The 22344-nt window shown below is 38.4% G+C and overlaps 1 protein-coding gene across 2 annotated transcripts in view; it reads right to left on the bottom strand.

Moving 5' to 3' along the window:
• ACSL1 (acyl-CoA synthetase long-chain family member 1) overlaps positions 1–22065 on the bottom strand; it is a 33264-nt gene extending 11199 nt beyond the window's left edge. Inside the window, exons 1-11 of one of the 2 annotated variants that reach the window (XM_009891773.1) lie at positions 21871–22065; positions 15250–15364; positions 14795–14859; positions 13389–13490; positions 9719–9818; positions 9393–9571; positions 6660–6692; positions 6432–6483; positions 5548–5621; positions 4430–4507; positions 59–193 (exon numbers count right to left, since the gene is read on the bottom strand). In XM_009891773.1, coding sequence (XP_009890075.1) covers positions 59–193; positions 4430–4507; positions 5548–5621; positions 6432–6483; positions 6660–6692; positions 9393–9571; positions 9719–9818; positions 13389–13490; positions 14795–14859; positions 15250–15364; positions 21871–22065 — 1128 coding nt within the window. The remainder of the gene's footprint in view (positions 1–58; positions 194–4429; positions 4508–5547; positions 5622–6431; positions 6484–6659; positions 6693–9392; positions 9572–9718; positions 9819–13388; positions 13491–14794; positions 14860–15249; positions 15365–21870) is intronic. The other variant, XM_009891774.1, reaches the window with a different exon arrangement.
• Between the last annotated feature and the right edge of the window lie 279 nt (positions 22066–22344).

The raw sequence follows: 22344 nt of genomic DNA, 5'->3' as shown, positions 1-22344 counted from the left end.
AGACTTCAAAGTCTGTTACAAACCCTGCACAGATCTAGATTCATGCCTGTAGACTTACCTTGTCAAACATTCTGTTCAGTAGCCTTGGTACTACAGGAAATACGGTCGGCTGCAGTGTTTTTAGATCATCCATAAGTAGTCTGATATCCCCTTGGAAGAATCCTATCCGAGCTCCATGGCACAGAACCACACACTGTTAGAAAAAAGTCAAAAGTCTGAAAACACAACATGTATAGTGTTCTAGCTATATGTGCATGACAATTCTATGCAGAGTAGACAGTGCAGTATCCACCTTCAATCCTCTCAGCTTCTGGAGAAATTCTGCAGCATTCTCAGAGTACAGGATGGGACTGGAAAGAGCAAGTAGCAAGACATGCCTGGTGTACACAGGTCAAGGACTTTGATAGAATGAGATATAGCACAAAAGCCCCTATCCAAAGAGAGGCAGTTGGCCAAATAAGGCAATGCCAGCAACTCAGAGATAGCAAGACTTTTAATAAATATTTTAAATATTTATCAGGCTTATTTAAAAAATACTAGAACTTTGTTCCCTGCTATATACTAAAAAAGTCAGCACATGCAGTGTACTAGTCCACCAGGGATTTCTGCCTTGTGCTACTTTTCATTCTTTTGCACTCTGCTTTTGCTTCCTGTTTCACAAGACTGATGCAAACAGATTTGTTAGGTGATCAAGATTCTTTGGAAGATTCTAGCAGACCCACTGATTATTTTTGCAACATAAGACCTACACCAAGGAAGGCAGACTTAATCCTATTGTGTTCTATATTCTTTATGTTAGAGTCTAGAAGCTCCACCCCCCACACCTACACATGCCTTTTCTTCCTATTTTGTTTGGGTTTTTTATTTATTCTTTTTAATAACGTTCCTATTCCTCTTTGCCTCTCTATACCTACTTGTTTTTATTTCTTCTGCTTCCCCTGTAACACCTCTTCCTTCATTCCCTGCCATCCATTCTCATCTTTTCTGTGCATGAGACATGCTAAAGTGTCACTTTTCCCCTTCACCTGTGCTTTGCCACCATCTGCTAAAAAGCTGCAAATCCATCACTCCAGATGGAGTGAGCAGCAACTGCCTTTGCTAGGTGGGAACATGTTTGTCCTGTCAAGTACACTGACCCTCTAGCTTCCTTAGGAAGCAAAAAAAAAAATAATTGGCAAGCATGAACTTTCTAAGAGGGTCAGACTCTAAATACTACTTGCTTCTCACAGAGCCTCTGTTCATAACTCCAAAGAGTAACAAATCTTTTCTTCTTTCTATCAAAGGTGTCCTTGCCTAATCTCCTTATGTAAATACACAGGTAAACACCTACTCTGTAAAGACCTCAAACAGCAGAGGAATACTGAGATCCAAACACTTTCTTCTCATTTTATCCTTTAGAACACAAGTTACAAGTATCCCAATTACCAGGAGAAAAAGAGCGCTGAAAGCGAACAGGCACCTGTACATTCAGTTAAGCTCTATTCCTAATCTTCGTAACATACATATGTAGACATATACACACATACATTTTTATCTATGTGTATATAGACACACTTTTTCAGTTGAAAACTCAAGATTCCTAACACAACAATTTCTGGCTCCATACACCTTTTCACGCTTGCACAGAGGCTATGTTTTTTCCCCTACATAAATTGGGACATGACTGCCTTCAATATACATAAGGGAGAGATGTTAATTACTGTAATTATTGAATTAAATACCTGTGCCTTTACTGTATATAAAGAAGCTTGGAGGAAATTGCATCCTTTTAATAATGCATACCACTTAACTATGGGCTCAGAGGTCCTTAGAAGCCCCTTCATCCTCAAAAATGAAGCTCCAGGTTTTGCTATATGGTAAAACAAGCTATCCAAGAGAACTTCAAAGTTTGTAATTAAATGGCATTAAAAGCCATTTTCATTTCCTGCACGATTACTCCACTGAAACAAAACCTTTCCCTTTTATTGAAGTTTCTTGGAAGCAATGGTAAGTTTAACCAACTTAAAATTAGTTTTCTGCAAGCAAGCAGGATGCCACATTATAATTTATTTATTTTTTTTTTAAAAGTTTGCAAGCTAAAGACTAGCACAGATTTTTAACAGTGTACTGATTATATTAGAGGGAATTTCTAGGCAGTGCATGTGTGCTAAGGGATTGTCTCATGTTCTAGCAAACCAGGTTCTTATTAACGCTAGCTCCAAGGTTAATGTTTATATTTCAGAATGAAAGCCAGTTGTCTAGTACTCACTAGATGTTGTTTATGGGATATTGTTTTCTTGAACCTTACTGCCAGCTTTCATACACATGTGCAAGAGTCAAAAAAGGATAGCGTGTATCACTGGAATTCGAGACATGCATTCTGTAAGAAAAGCAAGCTTCTCAATAGTTCAGTACAACAAACAGATACTTACCTCAACAATTCTCTCAAACATATGAGCCAAGGGCAGGAATGATATCAGAACATCATCAGAAGTGGGTACAAACGTTTTCTGAAAGTGAAAGTGTTCGTAAAATTAAATTTCATTCTCATTGATTCTTTAAGTTAAACACAATGAAATCTGGTGTTTAAATTCTAGAGCATGGCCCTCACTTCAGTTTTGTTTGTAATGAAGCTGCATCATATTTCTTTTGTTAAAAAATATTTAGTGATGACTTCTACCTTGCATTAACACACATGGCAGAAATGTAATCTTTTAGAGTTCAGTACAGTGACCACATTATTACAATTTACCATTCACATCATTACAAATAGAAACAAATTCTGTGAGAAACCAGAGTCCCATTATATACATCGGGAGGGAGAGGGAACAAAAAAGTTAAAGTAGTGTGCCTTATGGGTTCAAAAAAAATACACACTTTCATCTTAGATTAGCATGTTTGCTTATCCAATTTACCATAAGGTTGGTATCAGGAGTGTCTCACATGATCTAATTGTGAGACCAGCTGCATAATTTAAAAACAATTCTATATGCAGGGTACTTGACAAAATAAGTACAATTGTATTTTTCATTATGTCTGCATATGTTAGAACTTAGAACCACCTTCTTAGCTAGCCTGCAGATGGACTTTAATAGTCTACTGTAAACTAAAGGTTAACACTGTATCAAGTTAAGATAGAGTCGCACTTCTTGATCATTTATGCAAGTATTTTGGGGGGTTAAAATACATTATAGCTTCTCCCATCCTTAATGCAAAAGGTTAGCCTCTACACCAACCCTCCGATATAGAGCTTGCACTAATGACAAATACTATAAGCCCGTGGCAGAATGTAATACATATCCACATCAGGATCTTTATAACGTTGTGCTCAGATCAGGCCAAGTTGTAAGTCTGTCAGGTTCTTGACCCTGACAGAAGAAACCAATAAATATTGACTTCTGACCTAGCATAGGCAGAGTGCTGTCAAGTTACATTTTCACTTGGATCTTACTAAAGGTTAGGACCAAAGTTAATGAGATTTCAATGTTTGTTTTACTTCTGAGATTCTTCCCTTCATGCAAATCCACAATGTTAACCTTTGCAGTTTACCTCTGTAGTTTTCACAAAACATACATTTTTATCTATGTGTATATAGACACACTTTTTCGGTCGAAAACTCAAGATTCCTAACAACAATTTCTGGCTCCATACACCTTTTCACGCTTGCACAGAGGCTATGTTTTTTCCCCTACATAAATTGGGACATGACTGCCTTCAATATACATAAGGGAGAGATGTTAATTACTGTAATTATTGAATTAAATACCTGTGCCTTTACTGTATATAAAGAAGCTTGGAGGAAATTGCATTCTTTTAATAATGCATACCACTTAACTATGGGCTCAGAGGTCCTTAGAAGCCCCTTCATCCTCAAAAATGAAGCTCCAGGTTTTGCTATATGGTAAAACAAGCTATCCAAGAGAACTTCAAAGTTTGTAATTAAATGGCATTAAAAGCCATTTTCATTTCCTGCACGATTACTCCACTGAAACAAAACCTTTCCCTTTTATTGAAGTTTCTTGGAAGCAATGGTAAGTTTAACCAACTTAAAATTAGTTTTCTGCAAGCAAGCAGGATGCCACATTATAAAATATTTTTTTAAAAAGTTTGCAAGCTAAAGACTAGCACAGATTTTTAACAGTGTACTGATTATACTAGAGGGAATTTCTAGGCAGTGTATGTGTGCTAAGGGATTGTCTCATGTTCTAGCAAACCAGTTTCTTATTAACACTAGCTCCAAGGTTAATGTTTATATTTCAGAATGAAAACCAGTTGTCTAGTACTCACTAGATGTTGTTTATGGGATATTGTTTTCTTGAACCTTACTGCCAGCTTTCATACACATGTGCAAGAGTCAAAAAAGGATAGCGTGTATCACTGGAATTCGAGACATGCATTCTGTAAGAAAAGCAAGCTTCTCAATAGTTCAGTACAACAAACAGATACTTACCTCAACAATTCTCTCAAACATATGAGCCAAGGGCAGGAATGATATCAGAACATCATCAGAAGTGGGTACAAACGTTTTCTGAAAGTGAAAGTGTTCGTAAAATTAAATTTCATTCTCATTGATTCTTTAAGTTAAACACAATGAAATCTGGTGTTTAAATTCTAGAGCATGGCCCTCACTTCAGTTTTGTTTGTAATGAAGCTGCATCATATTTCTTTTGTTAAAAAATATTTAGTGATGACTTCTACCTTGCATTAACACACATTGCAGAAATGGTAATCTTTTAGAGTTCAGTACAGTGACCACATTATTACAATTTACCATTCACATCATTACAAATAGAAACAAATTCTGTGAGAAACCAGAGTCCCATTATATACATCGGGAGGGAGAGGGAACAAAAAAGTTAAAGTAGTGTGCCTTATGGGTTCAAAAAAAATACACACTTTCATCTTAGATTAGCATGTTTGCTTATCCAATTTACCATAAGGTTGGTATCAGGAGTGTCTCACATGATCTAATTGTGAGACCAGCTGCATAATTTAAAAACAATTCTATATGCAGGGTACTTGACAAAATAAGTACAATTGTATTTTTCATTATGTCTGCATATGTTAGAACTTAGAACCACCTTCTTAGCTAGCCTGCAGATGGACTTTAATAGTCTACTGTAAACTAAAGGTTAACACTGTATCAAGTTAAGATAGAGTCGCACTTCTTGATCATTTATGCAAGTATTTTGGGGGGTTAAAATACATTATAGCTTCTCCCATCCTTAATGCAAAAGGTTAGCCTCTACACCAACCCTCCGATATAGAGCTTGCACTAATGACAAATACTATAAGCCCGTGGCAGAATGTAATACATATCCACATCAGGATCTTTATAACGTTGTGCTCAGATCAGGCCAAGTTGTAAGTCTGTCAGGTTCTTGACCCTGACAGAAGAAACCAATAAATATTGACTTCTGACCTAGCATAGGCAGAGTGCTGTCAAGTTACATTTTCACTTGGATCTTACTAAAGGTTAGGACCAAAGTTAATGAGATTTCAATGTTTGTTTTACTTCTGAGATTCTTCCCTTCATGCAAATCCACAATGTTAACCTTTGCAGTTTACCTCTGTAGTTTTCACAAAAGCTGAAGTATTGCTGACTATGTTTTGATGAGTGATCATAGCTCCTTTGGGATTTCCTAAGGAAGAAGCACATCAGGATGCAACAGTGAAATTTTTAGATCTTTTAAGTTACCAAGCAGCAGTAAAACTAATCTAATAGCATTTCAGTCACTCAGTCCTTTTATACTAATACCTTTCTTTGTAGGTCAATTAAACAAAAAGCAGGGAACTTGCTAACACACTTTCAAGCAGAGCTGGTAACAGTTAAGTAGTAAGTTTGTGTTGAAGTCCTCAAATTTCCTAAGGAGAGTAAATCCTTAAGAAATGGTCATGTTTCTTCAATAAGCTTCTCATTCAAAATGCAACACTTCTGTGAGGATGCAGCTGTAAAACCCAGACTAATTTCTGTTCTCATATCTGCTTTAAAAGCATAGCTTGTTGTTGTAGTACTCTTCCCTTCTTCCCGAAGGGATATCCCTATCCCTTCGTCGGATATTAACTCAAACATCAAGCATGTGACATCTAGACAGTCTGTTTTAGTCTTACAGCAAGGTTGCTTAGCTCTAAGGAACAAATTTTGCTAATACAGTACAAAAAAAGACTACAGAAGAATTGAAAGTCTGATGCAGAGCCCTTATTATAATGGAAATACAGGTTCAATATTTATTTCCAAGCCCAGAAATGTAACACTTCAACCCCCCAATACTGCAACTCTGCATTGATCAATGGGAAAAATCAAAGGGAGCCTTACCATAAAACTTCCCCAGCTACTACTTGCCAAAAAGATGCAGCAGCAGGGGAGGGTCTTGAAAAAAAAAGTAGGAGGGCTTCTGAATTAATTTTGCACATACAGGATAATAAATTCTGCATAATGTAATGAGGTGTACCTGTCGTTCCACTGGTGAAACAGATGACTGCTAGATCTTCTGGCTTTGGAGGCTATGAGAGTTAAGAAAGTATTAGTATGGTTAAGATAGCAAAGAAAAAGATTTTCCTGGACAAAACACTGAAATACTAGTGTTACTTTTGAGCTATGGGAGATAGGGAGATTGCTAGTTTGATCTACAGAATACTATCCAGCTTCAGATCATCACTTGAACTAATTTCATACTTACTATAGGTTTTTGCCTGTGTGCTCTTCCCAGCTCCTACAGAAAGGAGAGAAAGGGGGGAGAGACAGTTTAGACGTAAGCATATAACATTTTTGCTTTAAATTTACCAGACAGACATTATCAAACACCATAATATTTGATTTAGACTGCCTGTTAAGGCATTTTAACTTACCATAAGAGTAACAAAGGCTTTAAAGGACATTTTAAAGATATGTAGAATAACTACCATGTTTTACAAATACAAAAGTGATAACTAATCTAAGACTCATAGGTTTTTTCCCAGCTAGTAAACCAGAAGTCACCCACTAGAGAAGCTCAAGGTTAAGCAGTGTTATGACAAGCCACAGCAGGCAGTCAGTCCTATACTTCATGCAGAAGACATGTACCACTGATGACCATTGAACAGATGAAGCAAGATTCATCTCAGTAAGCACCTCACACCAACATCACTGCTTGTGAGAAGGAAGACCGAGTTTCCCCATGAAGGGTCATTGGTGGCTTGTACTCCTTTTATACTGAAGAGTGGAGAGCACAAGATTCTCTTCTCCAGAGCCTCTTCCTCTCTCTCCCTCCTTAGGATTACTCAGGCCTGACCATTAATGATGTCATAATTCTTTAGACAGAAGGGAATGGATATCAAGAAGGTTATAGTGATGGAGAGGAAAAATTTGAAGTTTCAATATCTATGAGCTTTAAAGTTTCAAAAAAAGACTTACTATCATGGCTATTTAAGACTAGAAACAATACTAGCTTAAGGACTTATGCAAATTAAAATGGACCTTTTGTTAAGTACAGTTTTGGAAACACCCTTTGAGGGCAGGCACATCAACTTCACCATTGCCTTTACATTCCAAGTACACAACAATGGCAATAAGCATTCATTTACTAGCCCTAGACTTCCTTTAGTATGATGTACCAAAGAGGTTCAGGAAAAACAAAGGAGTGTCCAGAAACACAGTTAACATTCCCATACCTTTAAGTTTGCCCTTTTGAAACAGTGCCACTATGAAAATGCAGCTGTCTGCTCAAAACAAAAGCATCTGCATCTCAAATACAACCAGCCTGTCTAGAGTAAGATCTGGTATTTAGTGAATGTAGAGCTAAGATCTCCACACAGGTCTTTTGGTATCCTAGAACAGAACTCCATCATCTCTCCCTACTGAAGAACCGTTTATTCACATCTACTCGGCTCTAAGTAACCACAGCATACGTACAGATTTTAGGCATCAGAAGTCAGGCTTATGGTACCTGGGAGACACACAGAGGAACTGGTCGCATATCCTATGAAGCACAGCTGAGCAATAAGCTCAAGCCAGAAATACAGAAAACAAGTACTTAAAGCTTGAAATAGTCATTCTATTCTCATCTACACTCCTACATGGCTCTTAGTTGCCTTTTGGGACACACTAAAAGCCTCTGCCTCTCAAAAAAAAAAAAAAACAAACAAGGTGACAAAACTTATTCCTGCTCACTGAAACACTATTAGAAAAGTTTAAGTTTGCCTAACTTCTGAGATTTAGACAAGAGGCTCTTGAGGCTATTACTGCATTAATCCAAACACCAAGCATTGTTGTTAACTGAAAACTATAAAGTACTACTGGAAGTTACTACTTAAGTATCTAAACTTAAGTGTCTAAATTAAAGATAACACTCAGCCCCTGGTTTTGTTTTTCTGTAGCTAGAAGATTCAGTGGAAAGCATCTTCCTCTGCCAAAAACTGGAGTTCAACTCCAGGAAAGAAGCTGATTTTAGCATACCAATTTGCAGTTGGGCCAGTCTTTTCCAGAGTTTAACCCCCTCTGCATAACGTTTTTAGCCCTATTTGAACCTGGCAGTCTTGCTGAGGCTAGTTAGCTACCATGCAGTTAGTCATCTTTTAAGAGACATGCTGGCATATTTGAATCTTTACCAGAAGGTGGCCCTGTTAACATAGCAGTTAAGACTGCTGTGAAAACAAGTTCAGTGAAATGAAGTTTTTCACACCAGTTACCAACACCTGCACAAGACAAGCACACTTATTTGGAGATACTCAAGTCCTAGTGAGCCAAGCCTTCACCACAACTCCAGCTGGAATCAGGATAAACCTGGTTTCATAATCACACAGTAAAGATGCACTTTGTACAATTCCATCCTGGGACAGAGTTCTCCAAATAGTGAGTGAAATTATGAAATAGACTTGCATAAGAGATCTATGCAGACAAAACTACAAGCAAAATTACAGCTTGAACATTAGGTGGCTAAGAAAAATGGTTTCTACTTCCAAAACCTGGAAGTCTCATTTCCTTGCATTAGCATAAGCTTACCCTGGAACAGTTTACTGCCATCTTCCTCCTCCCCCAGAAAACATTTTGTAGATTCAGCATAAAGGAGAAGATGCCATTTTTCACAAGACCACAACCTACACTTGACATAAGTATTTCTGAAGTATTAGTCACAGCATATAATTATCACGTTACTGCTTCACATGGGCAAGCCTTAACACTCAGATCTGATGTTCAGTCTGGACTATGTTACCAAGCTTTCACTCTGTCATCTTGGCATACACACTTCTGCATTTTGAGCATTGTGAAATACTATTTTTTAAAAATATTTTTTGTGTAAACCTCAAGAGATAGTTAAGTATTTTGAAGCTAATCCACATTTTGTTCAGTCCTAAAATATGTTCAACAGACACTGTGTCTTACTCCTCCATAAGTAAACGGGATGAAAGCAGTAAAGTAAGTTAAGCGTGCTTACCTCTATTTCTCTCATGCTGAAGACCTCCACCCCACACTTTTTGCCACGTTCCACAAGATCAACACCAAAAGACTCCATGATAACAATGGTGTTGAGAATTGGAGCTTCCCCCTTTTCCACACTGGTTAGCAGAAGTTTGGCCTTGTCAGGTTTGTCACAGAAAACCAATGACAAGTCCGCTGATGAAAGAACAACATTATCAGTATGGCAAATTGAGTTTAGGCTAGATCGATACACACGTCAGAACATGGCAATGGAAGACTTTTGAAGAAGGCTTCAGTTCTGCCATCATACATTCAGTTGCTGAGCTACTGAAAGCAACCTACCTTTGTTCACAATGTAGGTAATTGCTTCCGTTCCCAGTGTATCATAGAGTGGCACCACCACCATGGAGAATGCATAGCATCCCTGTTCAATGATAACCCACTGCACAAAAAGAAGAGGTGCAAGTCACTATGTGCTTGCTTATCATAACAGATCTCCAAGAAAGACTCATATTTGGATTCTAACAAGGAAGCTAATAGAATAGAGCTCATTTGGACAAGTCTTTCTAAAAGTAGTAAGTGGCAGTTTGTATCATTTGTTTACTTTGAAGACCTACTACATTTTTATCTGTGGGAGGAAAGAAAAAATAAACTATCAGGAGCTATGGGAAAGACTAATTTTAAGTACTTCTGAAAAACAGTTAAGCTTTACTCAAAGTCTTTCTGTTAAGAAGTAAACTAAGGAAATAGAGTACAATATTTTTTTCCTTGGTTTTAGGTTGAGGTAGCCAAAGCCTTCACTATTTTATATTACCATGGTATATGAATCAGTGAAGGACTTGCTTATGTCTTGACACACATTAAAACTTATACACACACTATTCGTACCCCTACATTATCTGCATCTCATTTGATAGCCAGACATGCAACATAGATTTAAACTAGGAGTCCTTTGGAAAGCCAAACCCAGAAAGCTTTTCAGCATTTCGAGACTAACCATTCTTCTTTAAAAGAATCTAGTCTGAAGACTTCTATAAAAAAATGCAATTACATCCCTGCAAGCTGCACTAAGAAAGATTTGCCTGCTAACAAGTGCACTACTCAAACATACTGGATACTGAAACCTTATTGTATGTGATGCAAGCTGACAACGCTTTACAGCAAGCCTGATTTCATCCAAAGTACCATCAAGGTAAAATAATCATGCAATTCTTTTTCCAGACAGTAGCTATTAGATATAGTTTGTAAACAAGTAGCTACACCAAAATACAGAGTAGCATGTGACTCCTGAAATGGAAGCCTCTGGACACATGAAGAGGCAAGTGGAACTGGAATGTTTCAGTTCTTCCCCATCAAAGAATGACACAAATTCTCAGACACCCTACCTTTAGTCAGTTCCAGTTACAGGAACAAAACATGCATCTTTGAAAGTTATCAGAACTTACAATTCAAGAAGGATTGCATTAACAAGGGTGCCTGTTTCTCTTCCCCACCCCCAAACTTTGTCACAGTTTCCAGTGTTTTTGCAGGACACTAGCCAGTTACCTCACCCCCATATGATGACAAGTTTAAACACCATTCAGCTGATCATTCCACATAGTATCTAACATAGAGGCTATCCTAACAAAGTTGCTAAATCTCAGTTTTACAGACTGTTTTTTATGAGCAAGTTTCCTAAAGTAAGTTCTCTACTGACTCAGCCAGCCTTAAACACAGGGGATTTTTCTGAAACCATTTACACAATAGGCAAATTCTACACCTCTTGTCCAAAAAGACTTCTTGTAAAACTGGAACAAGGCAAGGTAACTAGACTTTTATGCAGACATTAGACATATTGATAAGTCTAAGTAGGCACACCTATACCAGCCAGGAAAGGGTCCACTGAATATTTCCTCCCAGACAGCATCCACCTGTACATGAAACAAGGTGGCAGCTGTATTGCTGTTCAGCAGCCTGAAGTTTAGTAGTTATTTTAATGGGGGGGTGGGCTACTACAGTAGGAGCTGCACACAGTGATAAAAGCCTCCTGTAACTCTTGCACACAATCATTTTCAACACAACAACTAGCATCTCTATTTTCTGGACTACCAAGACATTTTCCTTCCATTTTAACCTTCTAAAGTTGAAGTCTTTAAATACAAATATCAAACCTCAACACTTGAGTTCTCTCTCAAAGCCCAAGCAAGCAACTAGTACTGAATACAGGCAGCAGTCTAAAAAGTTTAATTTGTTTTCCAACATGGCTCTGATCTTCTATTAAGTGACAGTGTATATTTCACTGTCCTGTTTTCTCAATCCAAAACACAACTTCCTTGCTTGCAGAAGAGATCATCTGTTTTCCAGTTACTCAAAGAGAAAGTAATATTTTTATTTAGAAATCCAAGCTTGGTTTTTTTTAGTGAAAATTTAAGCAAGTAACATGCAAGGATTTTTTTTTTTAGGGGACTTCCCCAGCAGTTGTTCCCCGAACTGACAAGTGTGAATCATTTCACTCAAAAAAACCTTCACATAATCTCCTGTCTGGATTAGTGATTATATTGGGGATGTCACAACACCCATCCAATAGTTTTCAGCAGGGAAAATCCCAGATTTAAAATTGCTGGTTTAAACAAGTCTTTCCAGCTCATTCCTGACCCAACTCAAAGCCTGCTGGAGCAATGCAAGTCAAGCACATTTTGTCTCTGTGATCCAAGAGCAGACCACTCTACCATGCTCTCCTTCAGAAAAATCCACTGACCCAGCAGTCAAAGACTTTGCACCCAAAGGTCTATAGAGGAACAGTTCAAACTGGCATAACATTAACATCTGGCTCCCTTTTTTACTTCCAGTTCAAAATGTTAGAAGCACATGAGACTGAACTGAAGAGTCTGTAACACGATGTCATTTAACAGCTCCCAAGTTGGAGACATCCCAGCCTTTTTTATTACAGAAATAAAACTGTAGCTGTTAGAACCAGAATTCCAGCAGGAAAATCCAAGCAGCAAACTACTGCAGATTTTAGAGTCTGGAAAAAGTGTTTTTCTTCATCTGTACAAGGCTAGAGTTAGCTTTCTTTTTGTGGTGTAGGTTGGGAGAGGAGGAAGGGGGTCAAGGTCACTTGTCACACAGCTTGCATTTTAATGACAGCAGGGAAGGCTCAGTAACAAACTGAAATCAGAAGAGATCCAACAGCAAGTGGTTGTCCAGCACGACCGAGACACTGATACAACTTCTAACCCTGTCAACACTGTAGGCGGCTCTAGATAATGGCATCCAGCTGGCAATTTTTAATCAGGAGGGACAGCATATTCTTGACAAAACTTAAGAACCAGTCTCCTGTCTTTTACATGTTTGGATTGAACTAGCTTAATGCAGCAAGTACCACCTCAAGCTTACAGACATCAGTCTGTAATTAATTACGTCACTTTCTTTAGTCTTTCTGTACCTTTATAAAACTGCAATTAGTTTTCAATTTTTTGCCTTCATCAGCAGTTCTCCCTCCCAGAATATTTGTGCCCAAGGCCTCTGGCAGAGGCCAAGCTATCACCTTAAGGCATCTTCTATTTGTCCACATATTTAATCACTAAGTGCTTCTTTGTGTTTTGAAGGGTTTAAACACCTCTTTATGACTTCCAACCACTTTCAGTTACCTCATACTCCAATGCCACTTTTTAAGGGAAATCAAGTGGTGATTACATTCACCCAAGTGCTGCATTAGCTTCCCATTAAAAAGCCCTCCTCTATAAACTTGAAAGAGCAGAAGAGAATGAGTTAAGTTCTTCTGCATTCAGCTCTAGGAGCAAAAAAAAACAACACCCAATATAAGACACTAGCAGTTGTATCAATTATCAGTTTTGCTTCTTAGCTAAAGATGCCATGCCTATGGCTCACAGGTCTAAATGTCAGCCTTTAGCCTCTTCCCCCAATGTCAAATTGACTCTTAGTAGGGAAGCTCAGTATGCTGCCAAAAAGCAACTGATACAAGAGTGGGTGACTTCAGTAACAGCTAGACACACACTGTCAATTAAATTACCTCAGGTCTGTTTTGTGAAAAGATTCCTATATATTGAACATGAGATGGTTTGAAGCCTCGGTGGAGTAGTGCAGAGCCCACACACTCAGCTCTGTCTGAAACCTGGGGCGGGGGGGGAGAGAAGACAAAAATTGAGAACAAGCTTATCAGTATACAGCCCTCAACATTATTTTACCTTAAGTCTTACAAAAAGAAGGCCAATAACTGGTATGAACTAGACAGAAGTTTTCTAGGCTATCTTGGATGTCCTCTGTGACTTTGATAACCTAAACACTGCAGTGCCATTACACTGCACTGATTGTAGGTGCTACACTTGCACTCAACATAGTGCAGAACAGACACTTAATTCATTTGGACTTTAAAGTGTTGTTAAGTGTAAGTTTAAATGTTAAGTTCACATACACAGGAAAGGCTGTTTGGTTGTATCTGTATTAAACCCCAGAAGTGACCCTGGAATGATTCAGCATTATATTTGTGCTCAAATCACAAGCACTACATATGCCATCATTCTGCTTCATTCAGTGCCTATGGAAATAGCATTTCTCCTTTCAAAAAGCAGGAGAATAAGGAGGCAAAACCCAACTAGTTCTATAAACAAAACTTGGGAAAGCAATTTTCTAGATTCTTTCCATATAGCACATGACCTGAATCCATGTTAGTCACATGACACAAACAGAAAAGCTTTATTAAAGAGAGGTCACACCTAACAAGTGCCCAAAGTCACCTTGGAAAAAGTGGTCTACTACATACAAAAGGTGTTTAATGACCTTAACAGTATGCAGTAGGCAAGCTTTATGCAAATTTGAAGACAATAACTGATTAAATCAGGAACAACCTAAAAGTGCACAGCTGTTAACAATTTGCATAAAGATATTTTTAGCAATCATGAAGGAGCACGCTACTAGTTCAAAGCATATCTGTTAACAACCTATACAACCATCACTCAGCACTATGGAGACAAGCTGTCAAGAAGCACAAGTAACATCTGTAAATAGGACTTTTCCTAGTGTAAAGTGAGCCTCTCAGAAGCAAGCAGCTAAAGTTGTAGCAGTCTGAGTCCCTGAATACTACTTCAAAGCTGCAGCCCTTCAGAGACACTGTCCAAGTTCTAAACAATCCAGTAATGAGATGCTAAAAGCCGCTAAGGGAACCCAAAAAGAAAAATCAGAAATAAAACCGCTAATAAACCAAGTGCAGGAGAGATTCTTCCTTTCTCCCCCTTGCATATATTTGAGGCTCTTCCTTTAAGATACTCTAACAGGAACTAAAACCTTTCTGCAATATGCTGCTACTACTTTAAAACATCTATAAATAATTAAGATTTGTTATATCACATTACTGGATGTTGTATCAACGGTCTCAGCAAGCAAAAGCAGGTCTAGCGCTAAGTTAGAGAGACTACTCACCTCTTTATAGGAGATCCACTCATATGGCTGGTTTGGTTTTCTAACACCTAGACATGGACCATTATCTAAAAATAATAATCAAGAATTACTCAAAATTTAATCTTGAGTCCTCTGCCCTGACACCACACTAACTACACTCTCAGTGTTAAGCCTCTAGATTCATTGCACTTGCAGACACCTTCAGAAGACAAACCTCTTTTTTTGGAGGTGAAGCAGGGAGGAGATGGGGAAGGACACAGAGGCAACAAGGTTGGTTTAGGCTAAGGAACACAGCACTGACTTTATTCACAGAACTCTGCTTCACAAGAGGTCACAGTTAAACTTTCCTTCAAGAAAGTTCACGTTCAATACATTTATATTGCTACGTAGATATACTCTATCCCCAACTGCATTTCTAAAGAGCCTAGACCTTTAGTTCTCAACATATTGTCGAAAAAAAATAACTTTAAACTTACTTGATACTTGCACACCCCTTTGGAAGATATCATATGCTGTTCTCACGTCATCATAGTAGTAAATCAATGGTTCATCATTGTTAAGAAGCGAGGACCTTCGAGCATGCTCACCACCCTAAGAAAGCCAATTAAAAAGGTTAGACACACTTGTCAATTATAAGTGAACAGGAATTTCCTGAAGGAAGAAAAACACCTTATCCACTAAGTTTTATTATGAGCCTTGGCACATGTGCTTCGGAGAACTTCAGTTCTGTTAATCACCAGGGGAGAGACCTACAAGGTTTCCCAGGACATTGTTTAGAGTCAGACGGCTCCCTGAATTACTAAAGACCTGTCAGGCAAAATCTTATTCTTCAGTTACCTATGATAACACAGAACAAATGAGAACCACAAAATGCCCTTTGACTAGACATGGGGTTTTTCTTAAGAAATGCTTTACTCTATTATTGCAGCATATAGCATAATTAATTCCATCAAGCTTTCTAAATCACTCCAGCCTCAGAGCTCTCTAGATACAGTATCAATGCTGAGATCCAATCTACTTTTCTAATTAAGATTACAAACATAATCATACTTCAAACTGTGGCTTCAAAACCTAAATGATTTTAAGTGTGGTCAACAACACTCTAAAGCAAATGTTCTCATAAGTAAAATACTCTGTACCAGATAGAAATTTAGTCCTTTAATCCTATTTAAAGTTCCACCTTACAAAAAAGGTTTCCTCCTGATCTAATTAGAAGCAGTCAAGACAATACTACCCTGAGGATTAAAATCACTGTTTTTCAGCTTGTGCACATTTACATAGGCTACAATTGGAAGTCAACAAAAAAGTTTTAGTTCATAGTTTTAACATAGCTGTTTTTAGAGTGACTGATTAAATAATCTCATTTAATAACAATCAAGTTCCACAAATTGCAGTTACACAAGTGTTATTGAGCCATATTTATTAGTCCTGCTGTTACAGACACCTACAAGCAAGTCCTTCACAGGAAGAGCCCAGCTGGTTAAACAGAGGGTCTTGGGTAAACATTGCAGAAGATTCTGTCTTTATCAGTGGTTGTAGTCAACTCCTGGCTCTTTCAAAAGTCAAATCCTGGACTAACTAAATCTGTGCCTAAATTGTGCCATCATCCACAATGTCAAAAAACTATTCATACGCAATCACAGGCCCTTCCTGGCCATTGGTTTATTTTCCTGTTTTCAAAGTACTCTGGAAGACCAGAGAGCATCTGTTCATGTACAAGCCAGATAAACACAGGTTTATCTGCAGAAGATGTCATATTGCCCCTGTCCACAGAAAGGAGTTAGCACATTAAAGGCACATCAGTGTTAAAATATTTTTTTCCTCTCTAAAACAAGTCTAACTTGTTTTAGCAAAACGCTATGCATAATGCAGTGCTTGCCACTCCTTTGACAGTAAGCAGAAGTGTACACCGTGAACGTGACCCAGAACAAGTTAATGACGGGCTTACCTCAAAATTTGTAACATTAGAAATTCAAGAGCATACTTGCATTCAGACCAACATCTACTCTACAGGAAACTAACAGATTGCTAGTACATGTCTCTGCCTGGACAGAAAAGCAAGACTACTTGCTTTACTGTACTAGTTTCACAGATCTTGGATAACCAAGGTCAGCTTCTAGATTTTTGCAGTTTTACCACCTCTAGAGCTAACCTGAGGAAGACCACACAATGTAGTTTTAACCACAGTAATGGGTAATGTCAACAAGTGCAATGTATCAGTATCGTGTTTGATGTACTACAGTTCCCATGTCAGGTGAAATATATCCTAAGCCATTCCTGCGTAACAGTCAAAAAAAAATACTTGTTTTCTCCTCATCTGAGCTACTACTGTTTTGTTTACATGCCCTATTACTCAGGACCACAAAAGCAGCTTTTGCAGGGCCTGAGGCACTTACCAAATTTGAGGATGAGACTTAGACAGCACACTGCCTAGATACAAGACTGACTGCGCTGTCCTTCTGAAAAAACAGAAACTCTGTAACATACTACTATTGAAAAGACCCCCATCAGTTCTCATGAGCTTTCAGTAAAAGGAAACATAACCAACTTACAGTTCCGCTCACTTTATTCTCCTCCTGCCATCCCCCCCCTCCCCAAGTAAAGTGAAAATAACTGAATTTTCAACAGCCCTAGAGTAAGAGTTTTGCTAAAAAACACCCAGCTCCTTGCATGAAGGCTATCAGGAGTTCAATGTTATTCTTCAGAGATGCTGTGAAAGACACCTGGAGACCTCACTTACACTTCCAGTTCGAACTCATCTACTAGGCAACATTATGGTATTGGTCTACATTTTTGCTTGATAGTAGCAAGAACTACTATTTTAAGAGACTGTCCAACAGGTCCTTATCCAGGACATTTGTGCAATATCAGGGAAAGTTCTGTTCACGGAAAGCTTTTCTAAAAATCACCGGTCGTTACAACCACCAAACATCTGAACCTCAGGACTGGAATGTTTGGCTTATTTCACACAAGTTATTTGAATGGAATACAACAGATCTATCCAGTACAAAAAGATAAGCACTCAAAAGGGTTGTCAATTTTACCCAAGTGTTCTTAAGAAGCCCGGCAGTAAAATCTTATTAATGTGAGAACAGCCTCTGGTCACTCATGTAAAGCAGCCCTTGCAGGAGCTCAGGGAGTTGCAGGGAATTGACCCCTTACACAGCAAGTGCTAGACATTAAGAAAAGCCTTGGCATTGGTTCAGAATAGCAGCAGCTGAAAGAAACAGATTTATTCTACAACAGAGGCACATATTACTCTATCAATGCCTATTTGGGTCACACAACAAAATAGCTGCTTTTGTTCAAGCCATGGGTTTGCTTCTTGTTGACACAGGCTGCTTAGGACTAGCAGCAATGTCAAAACACACCGTTGGCTCCACCATGCCTCAGAGGCAAGAAACCCAATCTCCATTTTCCTGAGAGGGAAAGTACACCAACAAGTGCTGCTTAGGTCACCAACATGTATTCTGAGCAGTGAGAAGTATAAACTACAATTTTCAAACCAGCCATATAATTTCAAGCATGCCAATGCCTAGGTAAACACACAACTCCTAAAACTGATCACTTAATAGGGAGACAAGCACATGTCTAATCAAGTGATTCTTGAAAGACAAGGCAGGCTAGAGTTCTGGTAACATATCAGGAGAATGCAAGGAGGTTTAACATTTTTCATGAGTTGAATACCTCTCCTCCGTATTTGAATGTCTTTTAAGGGAAGAAAAATGCCAGAGTCACAGATCTGAACTCTTACTACTCAAAAATACTGATATGCTGCTGTTTATTTATATGCTATCCTTCTACATGCTTTAGCAGAACTTGAGCCAAATAGAAGTATTTGGGTTTTTAAAACATGATTTAATAAATTTGACAGCCATACACCTGCACTCAAATCAATAGCCAAAGTTGTTCAGCTATCAATCACCAACAGAAAGAAGAATCTACAAGTAGAGAGATCCAGATGTGCCTACAATTAGAAACATTACTAAGGGCCCACAAGCTCTGCAAAACACAGGACTAATGCCCTACTTCTACCATTACTGTAGCACTGAAGTTCTTAACAATATAGGGCATGGTTGAGTATAGCACAAGTCTCAGCAATGCAGTCTCACACTAGTCAGACTTTATTTAGAATTACTCTTCATTAACCTTGTCTCCCCTCTGACAGACAAGGGATTCAAGTGGATCCTGAAAGATTTTCACCTATATCTGAGGAAATTCCGCGAAAGAGAGACCAGGTTGGGAGCTTTGAAGACAAGGGGTTTTCTTCCAGTGAAACGTAACTGTAGTATGCATACTTTAAAGATCATACCCCACATCTTTGAATTATGGCATCTACTCTAGGAGCTGATACTTCAAGTAATTCTTTGTACCGATACTCAACTAAGCATGCAATCTTTGTGCTCACTCAGTGATGGTTAAAATGGGTCACTGGGTGCTGGCCTACCAAATCAAAGCTTTCCAGACATGGGAAGTGACCTGGAACAGCAGTAAATAGGATCTTTCTCCTCCCATATAAAGTTATGAAGATTTATTATCACAACATGTAGAAACCCTACTTCAGTCACTGACTTCATTTAACTTTGTTAGAGGCCAAGGAAATAAGTCACAAGTAAGAATTAAGCAGAAACTTATTTATAGTTAATTATTATCGTTAATGAACAGGTAGATTAGATATTAAAACAGGAGAGAAGAGGAATTGCTTTCTGCCATGCCTTTTTTTGGAGCACATTTCTTACTCCCTAGACTTTTTAATATTGTATTGCTTAGCCAGAAAAAAATCTTAAGACATAATTTGAGTGTGGTATTTAATAGCTTTCTTCTGTGGAAGTGACAATCCATCTTAACACGTGCATAAGAGAACGGGTAAGTGAAGTGAAATTCTACATGTAGTGAGAAACTGAATCCCAAGCACTGTATTACACACTTGTTACTGTTATAAGAGTACAAATTCTAACAGACACTTGAAAACTGCTTCAGAACATTCTCATTTGATTACACTTTGATACAGTTTACAACATTAAGGGCTGTATCACCTGAACTGTCAATAAGCAAAACTGGATAGATCTTACTCATTTCAATGTGGTCTCAAAGTTTGAGCTCTTATCACCAAGACATGCTAACACACTCAGCTGCTTTCTCATTTAACTTTTACTACTGTTCAATCTTCCTATTAAAATGTATTTTCTGAAGAGACAATGAAAAGTAGTGCAGTTACACCTATCTTGCTCTGATCAGACAGCTGATGTTAGTACAATATGGATCAATGATGCATTAAGCAGTTTAGTGAAGTCCCATACTACCAATGATTTCAGTCACAGAATCCAACAGTGATGAGCAGTTTCGCATGAAGAGGTAAAGGCAGTGAACTAAGACTGCTGTCAAGAGTCTCAAGTAAATAAGCATTTGTCACTGGATTTATAGCCAGTCGAGACACTGGTGTACCATCTTCCAATGCAAAGCCCCCCAAACCTGCTGAAGTCTATACCGACTAGTGAAGCCCTCCACAGCCGGAAAGTTTTCACTGCTAGTTTATTCCAGCCACCAAACTGTGCTCCTCTCCAAGACTATTCCATCCACTTCTAAGCAGCTGCTGTCAGGATTGGGAAAGCTCACCAAGAGAGGCAAGATCTAACCTCTGTATCCTTACTCTACACATATTCCATGAAGAGATATTTTTAGCAGTTATCACATTGCCAGAGCATATTTTGTTTCCCCTTTGTGTACTTCTAATAGCAAACCATTACTTGCTTTAGTAACAAGTGTCAGTAAGTTTACTGTATACCATACTGGGAAGAAGATTAGGAAACAAATGGTACTAACAAAACTTTTTTGAATGGAGGGGTCAGCTAATACTTCATTCTTCAATTTCAGTATCATGACATTTCAAAGAAAATGCCTGATTTGAGGCTATGACAGGAGTTTGCTTTGCTAAAGTTCATAAAAGTCTACATACTGTAAATTTCAAGCTACTCTGCCACATTTGTTTACATCAGTCTGTAGTCACATCTACTCTTAAGCACAAGAAATCATGTTAGTTGCATTTGATACAGATCGACCAGATGTAGTCTATCCACACAGAAGAATGTACTATAAAGGCAGACTTCAGTTGCAAGTATATATTAAAAAAAAAAGTATCTATGGTGGTAGTTTCTGGCTATCAAGGGTAATGCAAGAAACCGTCAACCTTTCAGTTCTACATTTTGCAATTATCTCCCTTGAAGATCACAACTTTTCAAAGCTGTCTCTTTCCTTCAAAAGGAGGAAACACCTTGTCTACCCTGAAGAAATACACAGGCACTCTTGGAAGAATGAAATAAGTGGTAAAATCTTGACTCTGTAGTGATTAAGGGAATTGATATGACCACTGCTCAGGAAACCTCAGCCATGTAATCAGTTGTCTATATTCACTTCTAAGAAACAGTTCCTCCCAGTCAGACTTTCCATATTTGACTTCACTATTAAAAAAACACCACCTAACAGCCAACAACTCTGCCTGCCTCTAAAAAGCATAAGACAAAAGCTAAACTAGCATATCCAGAGTTTAGCAGGTGATTGCTTTAATTTCAACTTACTCTATGGCTGGGATCTCTTGGCAGGACTAATGTATCTTTCCACACATCATTTGAGGACAGTTAGTACCCTCTCCATGCTTGTAACCCAATATGAAGTCTCATCTGTCAGCTATTATAAATTAAATATTATAACAGAAAATTATTAGTCTAATCAGCATATACCAGCCTACATACTCTGACCCTATGACCTAATTTAATAGGTCATAACCTAAACTCATAGCCAGGAATTGAGACCTGCACTGTGCCAATTCTAACATTCACAAGTATCCTCCCACCAGTCAGATTAGAAGCTTTTTTTTTCAGCGCAAAGTCTTCTTCTCCCGTGCTAGTTACTACCACTATGACCTCAACCCTCAAACTCATTTTCAAATTCAAAAAGCTAAAAAACTGGAGTTCAAGCCATATTTCAGGAAAAACAAACATGCCCTGAAATGTGTTCCCACACACTGCAAGTTTAGGAACACTTATGTAAATCAGTGTTTGGTCTCTCTCAAAGGAGAACATCCATCAAGTGACACTTACCTCTACTTCCACAGACTGCATTGCTAAATCACATGGTGGTTTTAGTGCTTTCGGTCTTGTTGCATACCAGTAGGTTGTGAGAGCTGCAAAAGCACCGAAGCCCATCAGCGTATTTGTTGGAAGGGTGCGCACATACTGTCTGACATCCCCAAGTTCCGGCATTCGCAGATATCTAAACAACTCATGTGCTTGCATTTCAGTTCAGTGCGGTTCTCCCAATGCTGGAATCTGTTGATATGAAAGAAAGTTACACACAAGGATTTGAAATCCCCTTTTGTTTCACTGTTGTTGTAGAAGAGAGATGTATGCTTTGCCCTGCTAGCTTCCCACTATCAAAATAACTTGATCCACCACCAGGCAGGCAATACTTAACTGCAGCACAGAAGTCTAAAGCAAGCAATTACTGGTTCATCCTCTAGAAAAACAGGTGGGGCTGACAGGAGGCAATTTCTGCAAGGTCTTAATATTGCTTTC

This window comes from Charadrius vociferus, unplaced genomic scaffold (assembly GCF_000708025.1).
Source record: "Charadrius vociferus isolate BGI_N301 unplaced genomic scaffold, ASM70802v2 scaffold478, whole genome shotgun sequence".
Lineage (NCBI taxonomy): Eukaryota > Metazoa > Chordata > Aves > Charadriiformes > Charadriidae > Charadrius > Charadrius vociferus.
Note: the sequence above shows the minus strand (reverse complement) of the source record. Positions and strands in the feature narration are given on the sequence as shown.